The sequence below is a fragment of the Ochotona princeps genome, chromosome 3 (genome assembly GCF_030435755.1).
Source record: "Ochotona princeps isolate mOchPri1 chromosome 3, mOchPri1.hap1, whole genome shotgun sequence".
Taxonomy (NCBI): domain Eukaryota; kingdom Metazoa; phylum Chordata; class Mammalia; order Lagomorpha; family Ochotonidae; genus Ochotona; species Ochotona princeps.
The window spans coordinates 106,778,834-106,801,337 of NC_080834.1; the positions used below are offsets into that span (position 1 = coordinate 106,778,834).

Here is a 22,504-nt window from a genome sequence, read left to right on the forward strand (position 1 = left end):
CGGGTGTAGGCGGGTGGAACCTGGAGGCTGTGGCGGTCCCGGCGGGGCTTGGCGACCAGGGTGGGCGGATGCCAGCGGGTCCCGGTGACTCAGGGTCCTGGTGTACGCAGCGGGGGGAGTCCTGGCGGGTCCTGGTGACCAGGGTGAGCAGATGCAAGCAGGTCCCGATCACCGCCGGTCCTCACGGCCACAGCGTCTGCGGGTCGGTCCGCGGCTTTCAGCGTCTACGGGTGGTTCAGTTGGCGGCTTTCAGCGTCTGCATTCAAAGGTGACTCAGCAGGTCAGGAGCGGAAAGTCGTCTTCCCTGCCCGTCGTTTTGTTTTTCCCTGGTTGCTCTTCCGAGTTGTGTGGATTTTTTTGGTTCCACACTGTCCAGGGAACTTCACGTTCTTCTCCGTGTAGTTCTATGCTGCTCCACTTACGCTTTTGTCGCGTTCTAGCCCTCTCTGTCTGTGAGCTCTCTCACAGTCTTCCTCCTATGTCGGCCATCTTGCGAGTCTCAAGAGTCTGGCCCTTTGTGGGCCCTACATGATGCTGGTCATTAGCTCATTCGGGAAGGAAGTCCTGTCCTGTAGTACCATCTTTAACCTCAGACTCCCTCCCCTCCACTACTCATTCCTCTCATAATCTCTCCCTGACGCCACTTCAGCACATCGCTTTTCTTTCTTGAAGCATTTCCAGTTCATTGTAAGTGACTAACATCAGCAGTCTGGGGCAGGACCATCTGACCATCTGATTCCTGAGCGAAGGAAGAGTTTCACAAGCAGGTTGCTTTACACCACTCATCAGTGAAAAATCCAAAAGCTGCTGGAAGCGACACCTGCGCCCCCAAGGGGAGCAGAGCCTTTTGCTATGAACTGTTTGTTCAAGTGACAGTTTGAAACGGACATTGCTGGGAACCACAAAGATCGGGACTCCAAGCCCAGAGTGCTGGTCAGCTCACAAGTCACATGTGTGTCCCATGTGCAGCGAGGACTGCTGCTCGGCTCCAGCTGACACTGTGGGCTTGGGCCCATGGGGAACATCTTACTGCTACAGAAGCTAGAAATGCACATCCCATGTGTGGGTCCCCAGTGCCTGCTGGTTGCCAGATGTGGCATGAGTCACCCAGCTTACACAGCTGGATGCCGACAGAGCAAGCCTCAGACCCTGGAGGTCTTCAGAGCTGCCAGCCAAAGGCCACTGCATCCAATGGGGCAGACAGACAAGACCCTAAGGCAAGTGAGATTTCCATTACTGCACATGTAAGGTGCCTTGCACATAGAAAAACTACTTCTAACATAAAAGGACCTTGTTGTGGCAACAAAATCCAAAGTTACTTCCAAACATCACTAACCTGATGATTTCTCATTTCCCATTCTCTCCAATAAGATCACAAAAATGCAAATACAATCCCAGAACCTGCCCACGCTATTGTTATTGCAGAGACAATATAACTGACAGCCTCAGTCACCACCAAGGCCAGTCCTGCCACCTCCCAGAGCAGGGAATTCCAACTCAGAGAAGGATACTCCTCAGCTCACAGGGCTGGAAACCAGTGCTCCTGGAGGACCTGCGTCCTTCCTCCCCTGTGCTGTGCTAGCCCAGGCTGGCCACTCAGAACCTCTGCATCCCCTTCACAGCCCATTCGCTTCTTCTACCCTCACTCTGTGTGTTTTCCTCTTCGTGGCCCTGACTTGCTCCAGTTCCACAACCAACTGCCTTCACTGTGACCAACAGTGCATTGATTTTCCTTGGTCACTGTCATTCAGGTCCCAGTCAGGAATTAGCAAAGGATAAATGACTTAACAGGCAACCACAGAGGTTAAACACTTTGGGACATGCTTTCCTACTAAGTCAAGATGGTGTTTTCTGAAGACCAGCTGGGAGCAGGGCACAAAGTCCATTCAGGACACGGGAGGCAAAAGGAGTTGAGGCTACCAAATACAGCCATGCAGGATGGGCATAGCACAATTCCAAAGCAGTAGATTGTAAGTGCTGCCCTCTAGAAATAAGCAGTCAATAGGACAGCCCAAGGAGGGACAAGCACAAGGAAATGCAGGTCTGGCTGTCAGAGGACCAAAGCTGGTCTTGAGAGCACTTAGAACCACCTGTTGTCTCCCCAGCCCCACAAGAGGACTGTCCAGCCCTGCCCAGAGGTAGACTTCCCAGCTCCAGGGAGGGGCCAAGGAACTTGAGCTCTGTTTCTTACCCAGGAGTCTCTTGAGAAACCCCAGCTGACAAGAAGGGTATCCTTAAGGGCAGGAAAAGGCTACAGAGGCGAACATGTTTACACTCCCCTAAGCCATGTTCCTCCCACCTCAGCTCTGCTTCAGGAAGAAGGGTATTTCAGAAGCCCGATCATGATGACACACACATAAACCAGGAAGCTGTTCTCCCTGCAAACCCCAACCCTGGCAAATTCCTAAAGCAATTTTTAAGAGTTTGCCAACAGGCCCTGGCCACTCTGAAAATGAAACAACTATTCTGACAGCTTCCTCCATGTGTAGCTTCCAGGAGGAAATCTCAGCAGAGCCACGTTCCTGCTGGGAAAGGGCCCTCCTCCCAGACATCCACCCCACCAACGCCAGGGCACATACCTTGTGCTCCTCCTTCATCACCTGTTCAATGAGTTCAGATTTCACTGGAGGCTTTGAATACTGGCCTGAGAGCAGGCCATGTCCTAACTTAGTCCTGGCCAGGAGGGGGAAACAAGAACAAAAGGTCACTGTTGTTTTCCCAGACATGTTAAAATCACCTATGAATTTCAGTCAATGTGTTGGCTTTTAGGTGGAACATCTTGATTATTCACAAACATTAACGGGCCTGATTCTGTTAGAAGCAGACTGCTTTTTCCAAATTTTCCTAGTATTTTATATCTGGATTAATGTCTTATTAACAGAGGCTCATTTTTAGAACATTTTTTTTAAAATAAAGACAATGAAGAAAGAAAAGAATTTTCTTTAATTTCATAGCCCCGAAATAACCGCTTGGAAACTTATTAAGTAGTTTTACTTAAAATTAACTGTCTGGCACTTACATCTGTGTATTGAAATCTTGTGTTGGATCTAAAGGTGAGTAGTCAAATATTCTGGGAAGGTTTCCTACATACCTAGAAAACAAGAAGCAACAATCACAACACAGCAACTGAGACAAGAACATAGCCCAAACAAGCCACCATGCTCACCCACTAAGTCCTTCTTGACTGACTGTGGAAATCAAGCCACCCAATGCAAGTACTTCCTGAGCCCAGTGCAATGGCTTAGTAGCTAAATCCTCGCCCATGGGCACCAGTTTATGTCCCAGCTGCTCCACTTCCCATCCAACTCTTTGCTTATGGCCTGCGATTGCTGGATGGCCCAAGGCCTTGGGCTCCAGCACCCATGTGGGAGATCTGGAAGAAGCTCCTGGCTCCTGGCTCCAGACTGATTTGATTCTGGCCATTACAGCCACTTGGGGATTACACCAGCAGACAGGTCTTAATCTCTGTATCCCCTTCTCTCTGTAAATACTCCTTTCCAGTAAAAATAAACAAACATTTTTTAAAAGAAAAGAAAAACACTTCCTCTACTGCCATGCTCACAACCCTGCTGGGAATGATCATGCCTCTATCAGTGGACCCTAGCCCTGGCCTCCATGTCGGAGTCCTCTGAAGAGCTCTTATTTAATCATCATCAGCCAGCGAGACCCTGAGATGTTCTGATCTGAGGCCTAGAATCTGATCTGAGGCCTAGAATCCCTAAAGATCCCCTAAGTGCTTCCTACACATGGCCCTGGCTCTTGTCATCATGACCACCACCTTAAAAACAAATGGTGGGCCCGGCAGCGTGGCCTAGCGGCTAAAGTCCTCACCTTGAAAGCCCCGGGATCCCATATGGGCGCCGGTTCTAATCCCGGCAGCTCCACTTCCCATCCAGCTCCCTGCTTGTGGCCTGGGAAAGCAGTTGAGGACGGCCCAATGCATTGGGACCCTGCACCCGCGTGGGAGACCCGGAAGAGGTTCCTGGTTCCCGGCATCGGATCGGCGCAGCACCGGCCCATTGCAGCTCACTTGGGGAGTGAATCATCGGACGGAAGATCTTCCTCTCTGTCTCTCCTCCTCTCTGTATATCTGACTTTGTAATAAAAATAAATAAATAAATCTTAAAAAAAAAAAAAGACCCCATTACAATTGGCCCAAAGCCCAGTGCCTTGGCCTCCCCTAAATAATGTCTTCTTCACTATGTTAATGACTTGGGTCATTTTTCTCTGTAACAGTAGGAATTGTTTCAATAATTCTAAAATGAATAATGATAGTGTTAGCAGTTGCCACTTCCCGAGAGTTTCCTACATTGAGCCTTCATTACCACCATGTTTCTATCATTTTCCCCATTTGAGGGGTGAGAAATCAAGATACAAATTCATTCGGCAGCTTCCCAAGCCCAGATTGGTAAGGCTTCTTGGTTGTACCTGCTGGTCCCTTGGCCCTTGGGTGGGCTACAGTCCCTCCTCTAAGTCATCCTTTCAGAGCAGTGCAGACCTAATGTAATCATTCCTTTATCTTCTTTATTTCGTTTACCATTTTACACTCTGTGATTTTCTTTCCCCCTTTAGTCTTTGGTTCTCTATGTCTGAAAGCCCTAGGAAGCAGTGCCTAGAAGCAGATCGTTATCTGGCCCTCCATGTGTCCTTCTTGCCCTCATCTCTGACCTCATCTGACACCATTCTCACTACCTGCCCATCCTGCTGCAGAGGGCACTGCTGTCTGCTGCCTGTCTCCTGGGATACTCTCCACACACCCTTGCTGGGTGGCTCTTTCTTGGGTCTCTTCAAAAGTCATCTCCCAGACACTGGGCCAAAGCAAGAGTAGCCACAACCTCCTGTTCCCAACTCCACATCACCTGCTGGTGGCTGATTTTCTTCTTAGCATGCATCAGTTTGGTGATTTTCTTGTTTATCATTTACTTCTCTAGAGATTACATGCCACGATGTAATCTCCATGAAGGCGGTGACTTTATCTATCTAAAAGCTGCATCTCCAGCGTTAGAACAGCATCTGACATGTAAAAAGCACTTAGTAAATATCTACTGAATGAATTCATTCACATCGCTCAACCACATAATCAATCTCCAGTTTCCATGAATGACTAAAAATAACCAAAAACAAAAGGCATTTCTTCAATGGAACCCTGGCCAAGAACCACAACACATTAATTCTGAACAATGACTTCAACTAGGATCTCTCAACTCAGAAACTTTTGGACACCTGCTGTCCACAAACTCAGATTTTGTACCCTGGGTTGTCTACCTACATCAAAATTATCAGAACATGCTACTCTGGGCTAAACCCATTTCACTTGGCAACAACTGCAACAAGAAATTTCACAAGCCAAAAGCCAAACAACTGGTAAACCAAACTTTGTAACCAAACACTTAGATATCGAGGTCACACTGAAGAATTCTCAAGAGTATAGAAGGAAGTGAATTCATGGGGCCTCCTACGACCAGTTTTTATCATAGCCTGGAAACTGACAAGACAAAAGTTTTGCAGGAAAGATGAGTATTAATGAAAAGATTTATGCCTTAAGGCAAGACTAGTAGACAAAGGCAGAGTTATGAGGATTGTATTAATATCATATTAATGTAAGAATAATAAGAAAAAATAACTTTCATAAAGATCCGTTTTGCTAAAAATTATATTCCTTTTCTAATTTATGAGGAATATCTTCCATTACAAAATTCAGGGGCCAATACAGTGGCTCAACAGGCTAATCCTCTGCTTGCAATGCCAGCATCCCATACGAGCACAGGTTCCAGTCCCAGCTGCTCCTCTTCCAATCTGGCTCCCTGCTTACGGTCTGGTAAAGCAGAGGAGGATGGATCAAGTCCATGGGCCCCTATACCAACACGGGAAAAACAAAGGAAGCTCCTGGCTCCTGGCTTTAGCATGACTCAGCTCTGGCCCTTATAGCCATTTGGGGAATGAACCAGTGGATGGAAGATGCCCTCTCTGTGTCCCTCCCTTTTAACTTGCAAATGACACAGTTAGTGTTAGACAATTTTTAAAGCATATTACCTTAAGTTTGTAATCTGACAGTTGCAAAGAGAAAGATATAGTTTGACTGTCAATCCATCCTAATAGTCATTCAATTGACGCACCCATATATTTAGATGCTATCATCATCAAGATTCTTATTAAAATTGGACACAGTGTTTAGCCTAGCAGTTAAGAAGCTGGCTAAGACACATGCCTGCATCCAGGGCCTGCATCCCCGAGGGCAGCACGGAGCTGTATGCTGAAAAGGTGTCCACGAGAGGCCTATATGCCATTGCCCAGGCAGAATCCCAGCGCTACAAACTGCTGGGAGGGCTTGCTGTGCGGAGGGCCTGCTATGGCGTGCTGCGCTTCATCATGGAGAGCAGAGCCAAAGGCTGTGAGGTCATGGTCTCTGGAAAGCTCCGAGGACAAAGGACCAAGTCCATGAAGTTTGTGGATGGCCTGATGATCCACAGTGGGGACCCCATGAACTATCATGTCGACACAGCCGTTCGCCACGTGCTGCTCAGACAGGGTGTTCTGGGCATCAAAGTGAAGATCATGCTGCCCTGGGACCCAAGTGGCAAGATTGGTCCTAAGAAGCCCATGCCTAAAGTACATTTATGTGTGTTTATATATACTTGTATATACAAAGGAAAATGTTTCAAAGGATATACTTTAACTTGTTCACAGTGATAACCTCTGGGGAATGGGATTAGAGGGAAGGGGATTTATGTGGATGTCTGTATACTGGGTGGGATATTGTGTTTTTATTTCTGTATTTGAATTTTTAATAAATATGTATTATTTTAAAAAAAAAAGAAGAAGCCCATGCCTGACCACGTGAGCATTGTGGAACCCAAACATGAGATCCTGCCAACCACCCCCATCTCAGAGCAGACGGGTGGGAAGCCAGAGCCGCCTGCTATGCCCCAGCCAGTCCCCACAGCTTAACAGGGTCTCCTTGGCAGCTGTATGGCATTTGGATGATACTTTGTAAAAAATCTTTAATAAATCTTGCACAACGACAAAAAAAAAAAAAAGCCTGGCCCAAAACTTTGGGACCCTGCACCCAGTGGGAGACCCAGAAGAAATTCCTGGCTCCTGGTTTCGGATCAGCTCAGCTCTGACTGCTGCAGTCACTTGGGGAGTAAACCAGCAGATGGAAGATATTTCTCTCCATCTCTCCTTCTCTCTGTGTATCTGACTTTGCAGTGAAAATAGATAAATATTTTTTAAAAAGAAACAGAAAAGATGCATCCTATATCACAGCACCTGGATTTGGTTCCCAGTTCCTTGCAGTGCAGACCCTGGAGGGCAGCAACGACTGATCACGAAAGGTGGTAACACGGGAGAGTTGGGGTTTACTCCCAGCTTCCACACAGCCCAGTCCAACCACTGTGAACATCTGGACTGCAAATCAGAAGATGGGAATTCCATCCACTTTCTCTCTCTCTCTCTCTCTCTCTCTCTCTCTCTGTGTGTGTGTGTGTGTGTGCGTTTGCCTCTGAAATAATTTTAGCCATTTTTGATGTAAACCAGGTTCAATCAGCACACAAGGAACTGGGAATCAGCTCGTTGTTCCTGGCTTACACCAAGGCTGTCTTTCAGCCGTATAATGTTTCTATGAGTCACTATTTCTAGTCCTAAAATGGAGATCCTGCTCCTGAACCTAACTCTGAGTCAGCTTGCTGCAGAAAAAGCAGTTCAAAAAATAAGAGCATGCTTCAAAAAGGTCATCAAAAGTAGAATTAAAACATGTTTATTTGCTGCAAAAAATTTTGAAATCCATGCACATGAGGAGTCTTAAAAGTTCTTGAAAATATTTTATCAAAAAAACTGCATATTTTAAATGCTCCAAAATAAACCTACCTTCAACACTATATTTCCAAAACTTTCAAAAATATCTTTGTATTTCAGGCTAGTGATATTTAGCAAAACATGATAAAAATAAGGATGAGCATTAATAAGCTGCTCCTTTTCTAATATCTATAGTAAATGTTTAGAAAATATGATATATTCAATAATAAATAAAATTCAAAAATTGTTGAAACAAGACCAAGGGGAGTTTTAACTCTCAAATTCAAACCACAGCTGTGAGACACAGTTTTCATTAAAGAAAAGGTCCATCTCACTTTGGAGTGTAGGAAGCATTTTTTTTCAGTTATAGATTATAAAACAATAAAAATGTCATGGCTGCTGGGAGACAAGAACACATTCCAGTACAGATTAACCCACAACATCTACCAAAAGGACATTGCTTCAACATTTTCAAAAAAGATCTTGGAGCAAGGAGTCATACAGGCTAAAGCTACATTGTTCCCCCACTCAATCAATAATGTAAGGATAAAAACACCACCGTGCAGCATGCAAACCTTTGCAAAGGGATTTCCCCCCTGCCCTGGAGTCCCACTGCTCTCTGTCCAAGACCTCAGCCTCAGTGCTCCACACCTACATCAGGCACATGTCCTCTTTCTGCCTGCCTCTTTCCTTTTTCCTTCACAGACTTACAGCCATAGAGTTTCTACTTATTAATGTCTATTTCCCCCAGTAATTACTCATTCCCAGAAGGGGTGGGGAAGGAACAGGAATCCATCATCTCTGTTATCCACTGACCCACACACCCATCTCAAACAAATTTCAAACACTTTCAATGTAAACCAGATTCAACTGGCACAGAGAAACTGAGAACCAGGCAGTCATTCCTGACTTACACCAAGGCTGTCTTTAAGCCATCTAATGTTTCTGTGTGTCACTATTTCTAGTTCCAAACTGGAGACCCTGCCCCTGAACCTACTAAGCAAAACCGAATTCACTCCTTACTGGCTGATGAAAAAATGAACATGGAAAACTAACCATACACTCTCAAACCCAGAAAATGGCAACAAGAAAGAATTATTCAAATACAGGAGAGGAAAGAAAAGACTGACATTCTTCTGATTGGCCACGTTCACATTCATGGGTCTCAGCTCCAAGGCGGTAAATGCTGGCCTTGCTGCTCCCAGCATGCTGTCTGCCTGCTAGTCTGTTCTGGCACACAGCTGAGTTCTCTCATGCTCAAACCAAAGTAAGAACTGCCCACTCCAGACACACTGGAGATGGTTTTCTACATCCAGACGGCACCCTGTGTCAGGTACAATCCAAGAAAGAAAACGGGCACAGACAGGTCTACAGTGCCGCTCTGCCTGGGACGGGGAAGGCAGCCTAGTGCGAGGATGGGAAGCACCCTGAATCCGTGCCTCCTTGAGCCTCTGTACGGAAATGCCAGCTTTTCCATTTAGTTCAACTCATACTGATGATGCCTTTTTTAAAAATACAATAAAAGGAAATGCCACTTGCAAGACACAGCAATGTCCAAGTGCTACAAAAAATCCTTGTCAGTCCGGGGCCAGTCCCAGACTGCAGATCACACCCTGAGTAGTGGAAATGAAAACCCTAAATTCCTTAAGAAATGCTCCTCCACCAGAAATCCAGGAAGCAGACACAAGCTGAACACATCCCTGGATCTCTCCTGACTCGCCTTAAAAAGAGTTTGGCAGGCTTGCTGTGAAGATTAATCATTAGTGTATTCTTGGCACATTAAGTGATGAGCTGAGAGCAAAAGCTGACATTAATCTTAACGAAACCCCCGGGTGTTTTTTAGTTTACAGAGTTGTGCTTATCACCAATCCCATAAGGAAGAGCATACCCCCCGGTGGGCAGTCGCAGGTGCCTGGTCTGCGGGGGACTTACGCTCTCTGGAACTCTGGGATGCTGAAGATAGCCTGCATGACGGAGCTGAGGTAGCAGCTGTTGCCCAGGTTCTTGAGACCCGTGTACCCAGGGCCGTACATGGGCTTCAGCTTCGTGCCCGACTCTTGAATCACTTCCCACTCACTCACCCTGGGCTTGATGTCATTGTCCCGGAGCCCATTCTCTGTCTGGGGAAAAGTTAAGGCAGAAAAACAATTTTTAAACTGCTCCCACTCCAGCATCGTGTCCCATGAGTTATTTCTAATATTAACAGCTGTTTCTGCCATTTCTCCCCAAATACATAAAGAAAAGGGCAATCTATATACAAGACACCAAAAACTGGTGATAGTTGCACCAAAAAAAAAGAAGAAAGTGATGCACTTATAAATGTGAATCGTACACTAAAAGTGGCTAAAATACGGGGCTGCCATTATAACACAGTGGGTCATGCCACTGCCTGCTGGTTCAAGTCCAATCTGCTCCACTTCCCATCCAGCTCCCTGCTAATGCCTCTGGGAAAATAGCAGAAGATAATCCCTGTGGGACATCTGGATGAAATTCTAGGCTTCAGCCAGGCTCAGCCCCAGCCACTGTGATGACCTGGGGAATGATTCAACAGATTAAAGATATCTCTCTCTCTCTCTCTCTCTCTGCTTCTCCCTTTCTCTCCATAACTCTGCCTTTCAATTAAGAAAGTGTTTGTTTAAAAATAGCTAAAATAGGGCCCGGCGGCGTGGCCTAGCGGCCAAAGTCCTCGCCCTGAACGCTCCAGGATCCCATATGGGCGCCGGTTCTAATCCTGGCAGCTCCACTTCCCATCCAGCTCCCTGCTTATGGCCTGGGAAAGCAGTTGAGGATGGCCCAAAGCCTTGGGTTCCTGCACCCGTGTGGGAGACCTGGAGGAGGTTCCAGGTTCCAGGCTTCGGATCGGCGCGCACCAGCCCGTTGCGGCTCACTTGGGGAGTGAAACATCGGATGGAAGATCTTCCTCTCTGTCTCCCCTCCTCTATGTATATCCACCTTTCCAATAAAAAATAAATAAATCTTTTTAAAAAATTGCTAAAATAGTAGATTTCATGTTATGTATATTGTAACACAATAAAAAGGTGAGCACATTTTAAAGGTTGTTTAGGAGAGAGAAAAACTGATAGGAAAGAAGATGGGAGGAGAATGCAAGACAAAGAGGATCATAAAAAGCAGCAAGTAAATGATTGTCAAGAGACAAAAAGGTACGGCAATAGGACTAGAAGGCCGGATAAAAACCACGTGCTTTGGGAGGGCCTTGAAGGGGAGTAACATCTAAAGAGGGGGGGAGTGCAAAGGTGGGTAGGAGAGAGAAAGAAAATTAGAACTTGAGGGGACAGAGATGGCTTGGGTGGGAAGGGTTAAACACATACATTTAACTGGAACCACAGGGGGAAAACTATGCATGGTAACGAACTCCACTGGACAACACAGTATTAAAAAAAGCAAAGCTTTCCCATCAACAGTATGGTGTTGGCTTATTGTTTCCATCCCTAGGAACTGGGCTTCCCTTGCCGACGTTAATTTTAAAGGTCATCTCCCCATACCTTCTCCCTGTGGTGAACACAGTGATTAATGCAATTGTCCGATCACAGGAGGCAGAAACTCTGCAACTAGACAAAATGGACCTGCATAAGGTGGCGTTTTGCTCACAACACACACATGGGGCAAAAAATTAGAATAACAGCCAAAGAAAATGCTAATTAATTTAATTCAAGAAGTGACTGCTACCATTAAAACATGAAACCTATAAAATAAAAGGTCTATGTTACAAAAACGGTACATTTAAATAAGCAGTTCCCTCCCCTGCCCACCCCATAAATGAGACAGAGCTCCTCACCCCATGCATATGGAGCATGTCGATTCCAAAATGCGCTAAGTGCTTGGCCAAATGAGGATCCAACACAGGCTCCTCTTCTTGAAATGAATAAACATCTAGAGGGTGAAGAGAAAATAGCCGCTGAGAAATGCAACCAAGTCATTCAATATCCAACCTGTGTCAACTAAGCTACTCTGCACCAGGCTTGAGATAGATCAGTGAGCAAAACAAAAGAAGCCCTACGACATTCAATTGAGAGGAAGACAGATGATCAATAAGAAACATTAAAAGATGTAATGCACAAATATTCATGCACATCAACTTCTCACACTTCAGGAAATGAAATTTGTCTCAATCGGGGAAAAAAATGTTATCTGAAGTTAAAATAATGTAAACTTGAAGTTAAGTCCCTCATACTTGATTTTTTTTTTTCTTCCTAGAAGTACAGTGGCATAGCACTTCAGAAAGAGGTAGTTGAAGGAGGAGGGCAGTGGACACAGCAGAGGGAGCTATGGAGGATCAGGAGGACACATAGCCCTGGCTATGCAGATGAATGGCTCGACGGGCATGTTGGCTCCAGCACAAAACAAAACTCTGCCCATGGAACCCTCTCTATTCTCAGACCTACCACCTCCCCAGCTGCCACCCCATCACAATGTACCCTTCCTCTCAACATCAGTGTCCACACCCCAGAGACTGTTGAGAGAGCTCTGTAGAACATGTGTGGCTACTGCAATGTGTGCACACATGGTGTCTGTGATCCAAGGGCCCTGGAAGGCTGTTCCAGACGCCCAAGAACCCATGTGAAAGCCCCAGGGCCTGAGGCACCTGCACCTTGCCCATACTGGGCACACATGTCAGCTGCACCAGTGTTAGAAAGTTCCATACTGAGGTGGACAGCTGCTCGCCTTGGGAGAAAAAATGTCCCACTTTACAACCCACTGCTTCCAGTTGCACCTGGCTTTTCAGATGGGGGGAGTGTGGGCCTGGAGCTACAAGACCATCTGGGAGCTCATCAGGAATGCAGGATCTGGGCCCCACCCCAACCTCTATATGAGAATCTTCATTTTAACAAGATCCTTAGGTACAAAGGAATCTGGCAAGAGTCCAGAATTGTGACAGCTGTCCCATCCCTGCCTTCTCTGCCCTCTAAAGCAAAGCAGTGGGCCCAGCACAATGGCTCAGTGGCTACACACCTGGAACCCATGTAGGTGCCAGCTCATGTCCCTGATGCTCCTCCTCCCATCCAGCTCCCCGCCTGTGGCCTAGAAAAGCAGTAGAGGACGGCCCACAGCCTTGGGACCCTGCACCCACGTGGGAGACCTGGAAGAAGCTCCTGGATCCTGACTTTGGATTGACTTGGTTCCAGCCGTTACAGCTACTTGGGGAGTAAACCAGCAAATGGAAGATCTTTTTCTCTGTCTCTCCTTGCTTCTTTAAATCTGCCTTTCCAATAAAAATAAATAAATCTTTTTTAAAAAGCAATATAGTGAGGGAGAGCAAAGAATATTCTCAAACCCATCTCCGAGGTGAGGAAAAGAGGCTCATAAAAGCTAAATTATATTGGTGACATGTAATACAGGTAGACCCAAACCAAGTTATGTGTCCTGTCCAATCCTCATCACTAGACAACAGTATTTCAGAATACCAGCCAGTTTGGTGAAGGAGAATTTGTACAGATTCCAAAAAATGCAATTTCTTCACCATTAAATTTGAAAAACAAAATCTACTCCAACAAAAAAGAGATAAACACACCACCTAATATGTTGTCCAATGAGCTCCTTCCTCCTTGAAACATTAAAAAAAAAATCAAAAGAAGATCAAAAAAAAGTTACATGAAAAAACTACTGATCTCTACCCACATACACAGGGATGTACTGATCTGTACCCATACAGGTGAAGACACACTGACCTATATCCACCTGTGTGGGGATCCACTGATCTCTACCTACACACGAAGACCCACTGACCTGTACTCACATGCAGGGGGATTCACTGACTGTACACAGATGTCTGAAGACGTACTGTCCTCAAACGGAAGTTGACCTTTCTATCATTAATAAGTTAAGCATTTCATCACTTTTTCTACCCCTCTTCTACTAGCGTCCATTTTAACTGCCAGATTGCAACCTTCACTTCTACTGTTAACATAATTCAGTATTCTCAAAACCAGAAAAAAAAGACAAACTCTAATCTAATTAAGAAAAAAAACCAAAATGTTTAAGTACTAAAAAAGCAAATAAGGATATGTAAACAAATAACTTGAAACAAATGCATTCCCAATATTCGTGGCAGAAAAGTAAAACTGTCACTCTCTAGGCACTTTAATTTTGATGACTGTTAACTGGGGAGACAGTTTCAAAGATTCAAGGCTTTATGCCTCTAATTATCAGAGCTCTATCACAAAACAATAAAATGGGAACAGGCACTGGGTACAGCAGTCAAGGACACGGCCTGGGTCAAGTCTTACCTCCTCCACTTTTGGCCCAGCTGTTTGTTAGACTTTGGCCTGGCCCAGCCCTGGCTGTTGCAGCCATTTGAAAAGTGAATCAGCTGGGCCCGGCACCGTGGCCTAGCAGCTGAATGTCCTCACCTTGAACGCGCCAGGATCCCATATGGGTGCCAGTTCTAATCCCAGTGGCCCCACTTCCCTTCCAGCTCCCTGCTTGTGGCCTGGGAAAGCAGTGGAGGACGGCCCAATGCTTTGGGATCCTGCACCCGTGTGGGAGACCTAGAGGAGATTCATGCCTCCTGGCTCCGGATTGGTGCAGCACCGGCCATTGCGCTCACTTGGGGAGTGAATCATCGGACAGAAGATCTTCCTCTCTGTCTCTCCTCCTCTCTGTATATCTGACTTTACAATCGAAATAAAATAAATCTTAAAAAAAAAGAAACAAAAGAAAATAACACTTCCTATCCCCAAAGACAACCATATTTGGTCAGATCATAGTTATTTCTTTTATTAAGATTTATCTTATTTACTTGAAAAGCAGAGAGAGAGATTGATTCCATCTGCTAGTTCACTACCCAAATGTCTGCAAAGCTGGGCCGAGCCATGGGGAAGGCAGGAGCCAGTAGACTCCTTGGGGTTTCCCACATTGGTACAGCCCTCCCAGACAATTTAGAAGGGAGCCGGACTCAAACCAGTACCCATAAAAGATGTCAAACACTGCAAGCAGTGGCCCGAGTTGCTATGCCACAGCACCAGCTACAGACCAGTTATTTCCTATCACAATGACAAAAACAGTTTAGTGAGTAATGTGTAGGAAATCTAAAAATGGAGTCCAGTGCAGTATTGGCACTGGTTCTAATCCAGGTGGCCCTGCTTCCCATCCAGCTCCGTGCTTGTGGCCTGAAAAAGCAGTCAAGGACGGCCCAAAGGCTTGGGACCCTGCACTCATGTGGGAGACCCGAAAGAAGCTCGTGGCTCCTGGCTTCTAATTGGCTCAGCTCCAACCATTGCAGCCACTTGGGGAGTGAATCAACAGATGGAAGATCTTTCTCCCTGTAAATCTGACTTTCCAATAATAAATAAATAAATCTTTTTCTAAAAATCTAAAAATGAACTGTGAACCTTAAATAAAGCAATTGTGAACAATTTATAAGTGATACATAGTCAGGAAAATATTTTAACTGAACTCCATAGCTGAAAATGCTGCTTTATACTCATGTAGGAGCAAGCTTTGTGGTACAGCAGGTTAATCGGCCACTTTGGACGCCAGCAACCCATTTCAAAGTGCCTAGGAGTGAAGCCCACCTCCATTTTCAACCCAATTTCCTGATAATACACCTGGAAGGATGAAGTGATGGCTGAAGTACTGGTACTCCTGCCACCCAAGTGACAGCTGGATGGCATTCCTGTGTCCAGGTTTTGACCTGGCCCAGCCCTAGTATGCAAGTAAGTGGGGATCCAACCAGTGGTTGATGCCTCGTACTCTCAGGTTCATTTTGCCATTTAACTTGAAACAAGGCAGAAGGGAAAAGAAAACTTTCATAATAAAAATATTCTGGGGCCCAGCATAATGGTTCCACTGACTAATCCTCCCCTTGCAAGCACTGTATGGGATCCCATACAAGCACCAGCTGTGTCCCGGCTGCTCCACTTCCCATCCAGCTCCCTGCTTGTGGCCTGGGAGAGCAGAGGAGGATGGCCAAAGCCTTGGGACCCTACTCTATGTAAATCTGCCTTTCAATAAAAATACACAAATCTTCTTTAAAACACACAGAACTATTCCATTCCTATAATGGATTTGTACATGCAGGACATTCAACAGTGAATTTAGGGGAAAGTCAGACTACAGCTGGAGAACAGCCTCAGACAACAACCAGCACTGAGAATCCGCAAAGAATCAAAATGGAGTATTCACTACTTCTAAATGAAGAGATTTCCTGTATTCTTTCCTACTTTTTCCAAATGAACTACAATACATAAACGAAAAATGTTTCGCCCCAAAGATTGGCATGATTGCACCTTTGCTAGAATTAGCATGCCACTGGTAGTCTTTATTTAGCCGCACAGAGTAACTTCCTCACTTGTTCATCCATGAATGCATCACAGTCAATAAATTTATATCTACTGAACACCAAATATACACAGACTGAAGAAAGCAATATTAAGTAAGATAAGCAGGGTTCTCGCCCTCATAAAATTAAAGTTTAGCATTTCAGATAATTGCAGAAGGAAAAGCAGTTGTGGTGTGAAGGAGCTTAGCACACAGTGGCTGTGATATTGGGCTCCTTGCCTAAGTGTGAGAAAAATCAGAGAAGTTCATACTTCTCTCGTCAGTTTGAAAAGTATGATGGCTCAATTAGCTAATCCTCCACCTCCAAGCACTGGTATCACATATGGATAAGCGCTGGTTCATGTCCTCACTACTCCTCTTCCCACCCAGCTCCTTGTTCATAGGAAAGCAGCAGAAGATGGCTCAAAACCTTGCAACCCTTCACCTGCATGGGAGATCCAGAAGAAGCTCCTGGTTCCTGGTTTCAAACTCGTCCAGCTCTGACTATTGCAAACAGTAGGGAGTGAACCAGCAGACGTAAGATTTTTCTCTCTAAATTTTCCTTTAACAAAAAGGGGGATAGCGGGGGTGGGGGGAGGCAACAATGTGTTTCAGAGGGGCAGATGTTTAGCCTGGCAGTTAAGACACCCAGGTGCCACATCAGAGTGCTTGTGTTCAATTCCTGGCTAGTAGCTCCCCATTCGGACTCCAACTTCCTACTGGCAGGCAGCAGACAGTAGTACAAGTGCTTGGGTTCCTGCCAACCATGTGGCAGACCCAGGCTGAGTTAACTTCCTACCTTCAACCAAGCCCAGCCCCAGCATTTCAGCACTTGGACGGTGGTGGTAGTACTCTCTTTCCTGGCATTCCCTCTCCTTTTATCTCTCTCTCTCTCTCTCTCTCTGCCTCTCAAATAATAAATGTAAATATTTTTCAACATTGCATCTCAAGTTTGAGTCCCAGCTGTTCTGTTTCTGATCCACCTCTCTCTTGCAGCATCCAGGAACGCAACAGAAGATGGCTCATGTCCTTGAACCCCTGCCAACCATGAGGGAAATTCGTATAGACTTCCAAGCTGCTGGTTTCAGACTGAGCCAGCCCCACTTTGTGACTATGTGAGAGGTGAATCTGCAGATTGAAGACACCTCTCCTCTTCTCTCTCTCTGTCTTTTAAATAATTTCTTCCAAAAACCAGTTCTTATGTTTAGAAAGAGAAATGAACCAGGGAAGCCACCTTGCTGAGCTGCTACCAGTGCAGGTGCACAGAAATAGGACTCAGCCTAACACTGAGCAAGACAAGTGAGGATGAGGAAGTGTTCTCTTCAGAAGTGGGTCTGATCCATCTACAACCTGTCCACCAGGCATCTGTATGTGAGCACCTGTAGCATATGGACCACAAAAGGAAAGAAAGAAAGAAACCGAGAATGCCCCAGCAGCTACACTTGAACAAGAAGACCAAAAAACGGGGTCGGGGCAGGGATGATCACTCTAAAGACACCAAGCCCAGACAAAATCTACAGTGCATTCAGAAAAGTATTTCTTGGGCACCTACTGTGTGGTGGGAGTGGGCCAGGGGACTAGCTGTTACATGTTAGAGACAGTGAGGGTGACATCCCTGGCCAACAGTGTCCAGTGAACACTCAACAAAGGTGTTAGGATCCTGTAAAAAGTGCCATGGCAAAATAGCACGAGACATATGTATGCTACCAAGGCACACCAGAGCCAGGTCACAACTGGAATGAGTCTCAGGACATGAGCAAGTCACAGGAACACAAGCCCAGGTCAGGGGAAGACCAACTGGAGAAGCTATAGAGCCGGGTTGGGTAGCTGACTCCTCCTGCAAGCGGCAGCCCTGGGAGCTGTGCCAAACACACCAAAGCACCTTCTGAGGAAAATCACTATCCTCCCCAAAGGAAGAAAATTACACCCCTGTTAGCCTCCATCCTGCTTGGCTCCCTTCCACATGGGGTTTACAAAAGAAACATATCAATAAAAATCTTTAAAGGGCAGACATTTATCCTAGCAGCTAAGATGCCAGTTAAATTCCTCACGTTCCATGTCTTAGCACCCTGTGGCACAATTCAGTCGCCACCTGCAATGCTAAGATCCCATATCCAGGTGTCAACTCAATTCCCAGCTGTTGTATTTCTGACTCAATTTGCAAAAGCAGGAGAAATGGCCCAGTGTTGTAGAGTAGGGGATAAAATCACTGCCTGCGATACCAGCATCTCATATGGGTGTTAGTTTATGTTCCTGTTGGTTCACTTCCCATCCAATTTCCTGGGAAAGCAGCAAGACATGGCCCAAGTGCCAGGGCCACAGACAGCCTGGTGGGAAACCCGGATGGAGCTGCAGGTGTCTGGCTTCAGCCTGATCCACCCTGGTTGTTGTGGTCATCTGGAGAGTAAACCAGTGAATAAATTTCTTTGTCTCTCTCTTTCTCTCCCTTCCTCTCTCTAACTCTGGCTTTCAAATAAATAAATTAGAAAAAAAAAAAAAAGATCGCCTATATGTCACCCACATGGGAGGCCCAGATCTAGATGTAGATCCAGCTATTGTGGCCATTCAGAAAGTGAACCAGTGGGTGGAAGATCTCTCTCTCTCTCTTTCTCTCTCTCTCTCGCCCTTTCAAATAAAAATAAATATTTACAAATAATAATAATAACCTCAGCCTTGCTTCACCTAGACAATATTTCCTGTCCCAGAAGAGAACTGTTTGCATAGAGATCTGTGTCTTGGTTTGTTTGTTGCTGTACCCATGGGGACATAGCATGGAATGTGATATGGGCCCATTTTCACTACATATGCCACCACTGTGGCCTAGCCTGGGGGCTCCCAGCTCCTGGAAGAACTAAAATGTTAACCATCACAGAAGAGCAGGAGTTTCTCACTAAACAGGTAACCCCTTATTGCCAAAAAGAAAACCAGAACCGTCAGATCACACCAGCAATCTATGAGTCTACAACCTCCTTGGATTCCATGTCCACTAAGCAATCTTCTAAATATAATTCACTTCCCACAGGGAAGGAATGTACTGGTCAAACTGACATAAACATCCCACACTGGTAGTTGTGGTTCTCATAATGAACTGAAAAACAAATGCCCTGACTTTGAGACATGGTCTCTTGTAAGTTGAGTTAGCCTGAGCAGCTCCACGAATGTGGCAGGCAGGACCCTGGGCAAAGGCCACCCCACTAGAGATGGCCACCCATCCCCAGACGGGGACATCCTGTGCTCTGCCCCTACTGTACACAAGACCAATCAACAGACATTTTAGGAAGCTTGATGTGTGTTTTTATTAACTTATTTGGTTTTTAAATAAGCAATAACTTACAGTTAGCAATCTATCAAGCAGATTTAAAGGAAATCAAAACAAAATTGATGTATCCCCATAAGCTAAAATGAAATGATAATTAAACAAAACATAATCATTTCTAGGAAAACCAACTCTTACATGATATACACCAGAATGAAAGCCTCAACATTGTTCAAATAGTTAACATTAATAATTAACTCAAGAATATCTTCACAGGGTATATAATCTGCTTAGTAGTTGTAATAATATTGTACCTTTTATGACTGAACTGTGATTATGTATTCAAATATTCTCAATTATACAATAAGATAAATCTTTAAAGTTCTCCTTATAAGGAGAAGCAAAAAATCTAACAACTATGGCACAAAATAGGTTAAAATTCTAATAGCTGAAAAGATATCATAAACCAACAGGGAAAACACCTACATATACACCTGCTAGAAAAATTAGCCTAAGAAATTCACAAAAAGAAATAATACATATAAATTTTAAAGTTGGGGGCAGATATTTGGCATAACAATTGATAAACGTGCAAATAGCTGGGTCCCTGTCATTCATGTAGGAGACCGGGACTGAGTTCTTGGTTCCTGGGTCCAGCCTGCCCTAGTCTCGGCACTTGTGGGCAGGTGGGAAGTGAACCAACAGACTGTAGCTCACTCACTCAGTTCACGATTGTTTGGTACCAGCACCTGGGACTCTTTCAGCTGCTCTAGCAAATCAAAATAATTCCGTGACCTTTGGAGGAGGAAAACTTCAAATTACCAAACAAAGTAATCTTGACATGACCATTAATTCTCAAATATACAACAAACAAGAAACTAAACCAGTTCAAATGGAAAAGCTATGGCTGATGAGTTCTATGGGAAAAGATCATGGTTTATTAACTCGGAGGCAGGTGAATGCAGTCATGGAAAACAAACAAAAAAAGGCAGATGTCTTTGTTTCTCCTAAAAACCATCATCTCATGGTGAAGCAAAGAAGAAACAGAGGCTGAGGCTAAATAAAGCCTGGAAAACTAAAGAAGACAGGACATGGTGCTGGCCCAGATCTGTTTGCTGAGGGCTCTCAGTAGTGACCCAAAGATGGGCTCTCACAGCTGCTGCCCAATATTTAAGCTTCTCCTCATTTCCCCTTCCTCACCGACAGGTGGATAAGCAGATCAAAACTGGCATCCTAGAAATAATTAGGTGAAAGCAAAAAGAACCAAAACTGATCCTGCAGCCAACAGCTCAAGTAGGAAACCCTTCCATCCCCTCCCAGGTGTGAACGCCACCACCGTTAGATGATGCCAGGGACTTTTCTCCAGAATTAATTCATTTGTCCCCAAAATGATATTCATCTCTTAATGAATTCTGAAGCTTCCTGCTAGGACTGCGACAGTAGCCTTGATTATCTGCATGCACTTCATAAATCCTGTGTCCTGCTCTGTCCTCTCAGCCAAGAGATACCCAGAAGGATAATAACTTTTATTAAGACCTTGATACGTGCACGTATTAAATGTTTTATGCACATTAACATAAACATGAGAAAGACACTGTTGGTGTCCTCAAGAGAATTCGAAATTTACTCTACAGAGCAGCCAGTTGACGCAGCAGTTACGATGTTGTTTAGGAAGCCTGCACTCAGTATCAGAGCTCCTGGGTTCGAATCCTGGCTCCGCTCTTGATTGCATCTTCCTGCTAATGCACACTCTGGCAGGGGGTGGGAGGGGGGAGGGCAGCAGACAATGCTTCAAGGACATGAGTCCCTGTCACCCGTGTGGGAGAACTGGACACCTGGTTGAATTCAAGCTTCTAGCCCAACCCCAGATGTTTCAGGCATTGACAAAGATTCATTTTCTCTCTCTCTTTCTCTCTCTCTCTCTCTCTCTCTCTATCTCTCTCTATCTCTCCTTCTACTTGCGTGTGCCTTTCAAATAAATTAAGCAATGTAATGATTTTTTAAAAGAAAATGTACCCCCAAATCTCACAGCTAGTAAGAGGTGGAATCAGGCTCTGGGCCCTCCAGTGGTAAGGACTAGGGGAGTGTTGAAATCTAAAAGGTGGCCACTGCACATTCCCAAGTTCAGTAAAGGCACACTCACCTGCCCCATCAGGAGTGATGGTTCCCAGCTTCACCGCCAGAGGGTAGCCCATGTCTCTGTAATGTTCCAGCGCATGCCCATTACCCCCGGAGCTGTCAAAGAACCACTTTCCACAAAGGATGGAGCCATCAGTCAAATTCAGCCAGAGGTTCTCCCGCAGGTCACACCTGGCACACTTCCAACCGCTGGAAAGTTGTCAGAGAGTAGTCAGAACAGCCGGAGCATAATCAAGAAGTGACATTCAGTGACAGCACCTGTCAAGCTGGCAGTCACAGAAAAAGCTACATGCAACAGCACACCCTCCCCATTTCCTCCTCCCTGAACAGAGCATCACCCCTCCCAGAGCAGCAAGACCACTCAGCTCCCTGCCCGCAGCATCTCCAAGACAATTCTTTTACTTTGGAAAAAGGATGCACAACTTAGAAATAGGTGGCCAGATGCTTTGCTCAGAATTCCTACATAAGGGAGACTAGGGCTTGAACATGCTTTAAGATATATGTTTAAAAAGACCCACACTGTGGTGCAGTGAGTTAAACTTCTGACTGCAGTACTGGCATCCCACCTTGGTGTAGGTTTGAGTTCCAGGTGTTCCACTTCTGATCCAGCTCCCTGTGGATATGCTGAGGAAAGCAGTGGGGAATGGCCCAACTGCCTGGGCCCCTGCATCCACATGGAGACCCAGGTGAAGCTACCGACTCCTGACTTATACCTGGCCCAGCCGTAGCTGATGCAGCCATGTGGGGAATAAAGTAGCAGATGAGTGTCTGTTTCTCCCTTTCTGTAACAACTGCTTTTCAAATAAATAAATGAATCTTTTTAAATTTCATGTTTAAAGGTATAAAGCACTAGCCATATAAAATAAAATTAGTTTTAAAATATTTTACTGCACTTCAAGCCTAAATTCATCAGAAAGAAAACCAACCACACTGAATTAAATGGCAGCCAACTGTCAGATGCCTTACAAAAAAGACAAACCTAAATCTATCTAATAAACACCTTTCAGCATCAGCATTACCATCCCTATTTTTTACAGA

The 22,504-nt window shown here is 45.3% G+C and overlaps 2 protein-coding genes across 2 annotated transcripts in view; one reads left to right on the forward strand and one right to left on the reverse strand.

Moving 5' to 3' along the window:
- Nucleotides 1-22,504, reverse strand: part of USP13 (ubiquitin specific peptidase 13) — a 116,597-nt gene that overhangs the window by 43,122 nt on the left and 50,971 nt on the right. The window contains exons 6-10 of the mRNA XM_004591272.3: nt 21,471-21,655; nt 11,591-11,685; nt 9,727-9,914; nt 3,020-3,091; nt 2,580-2,673 (exon numbers count right to left, since the gene is read on the reverse strand). Of these exons, the coding sequence (XP_004591329.1) occupies nt 2,580-2,673; nt 3,020-3,091; nt 9,727-9,914; nt 11,591-11,685; nt 21,471-21,655 (634 nt within the window). The remainder of the gene's footprint in view (nt 1-2,579; nt 2,674-3,019; nt 3,092-9,726; nt 9,915-11,590; nt 11,686-21,470; nt 21,656-22,504) is intronic.
- On the forward strand, nt 6,205-7,009 carry LOC105942146 (small ribosomal subunit protein uS3-like). Its single transcript, XM_036494806.2, has 2 exons — nt 6,205-6,609; nt 6,823-7,009. The coding sequence occupies exons 1-2, from the start codon at nt 6,205-6,207 to the stop codon at nt 6,946-6,948; spliced, it is 531 nt and encodes a 176-aa protein (XP_036350699.2). The 3' UTR covers nt 6,949-7,009.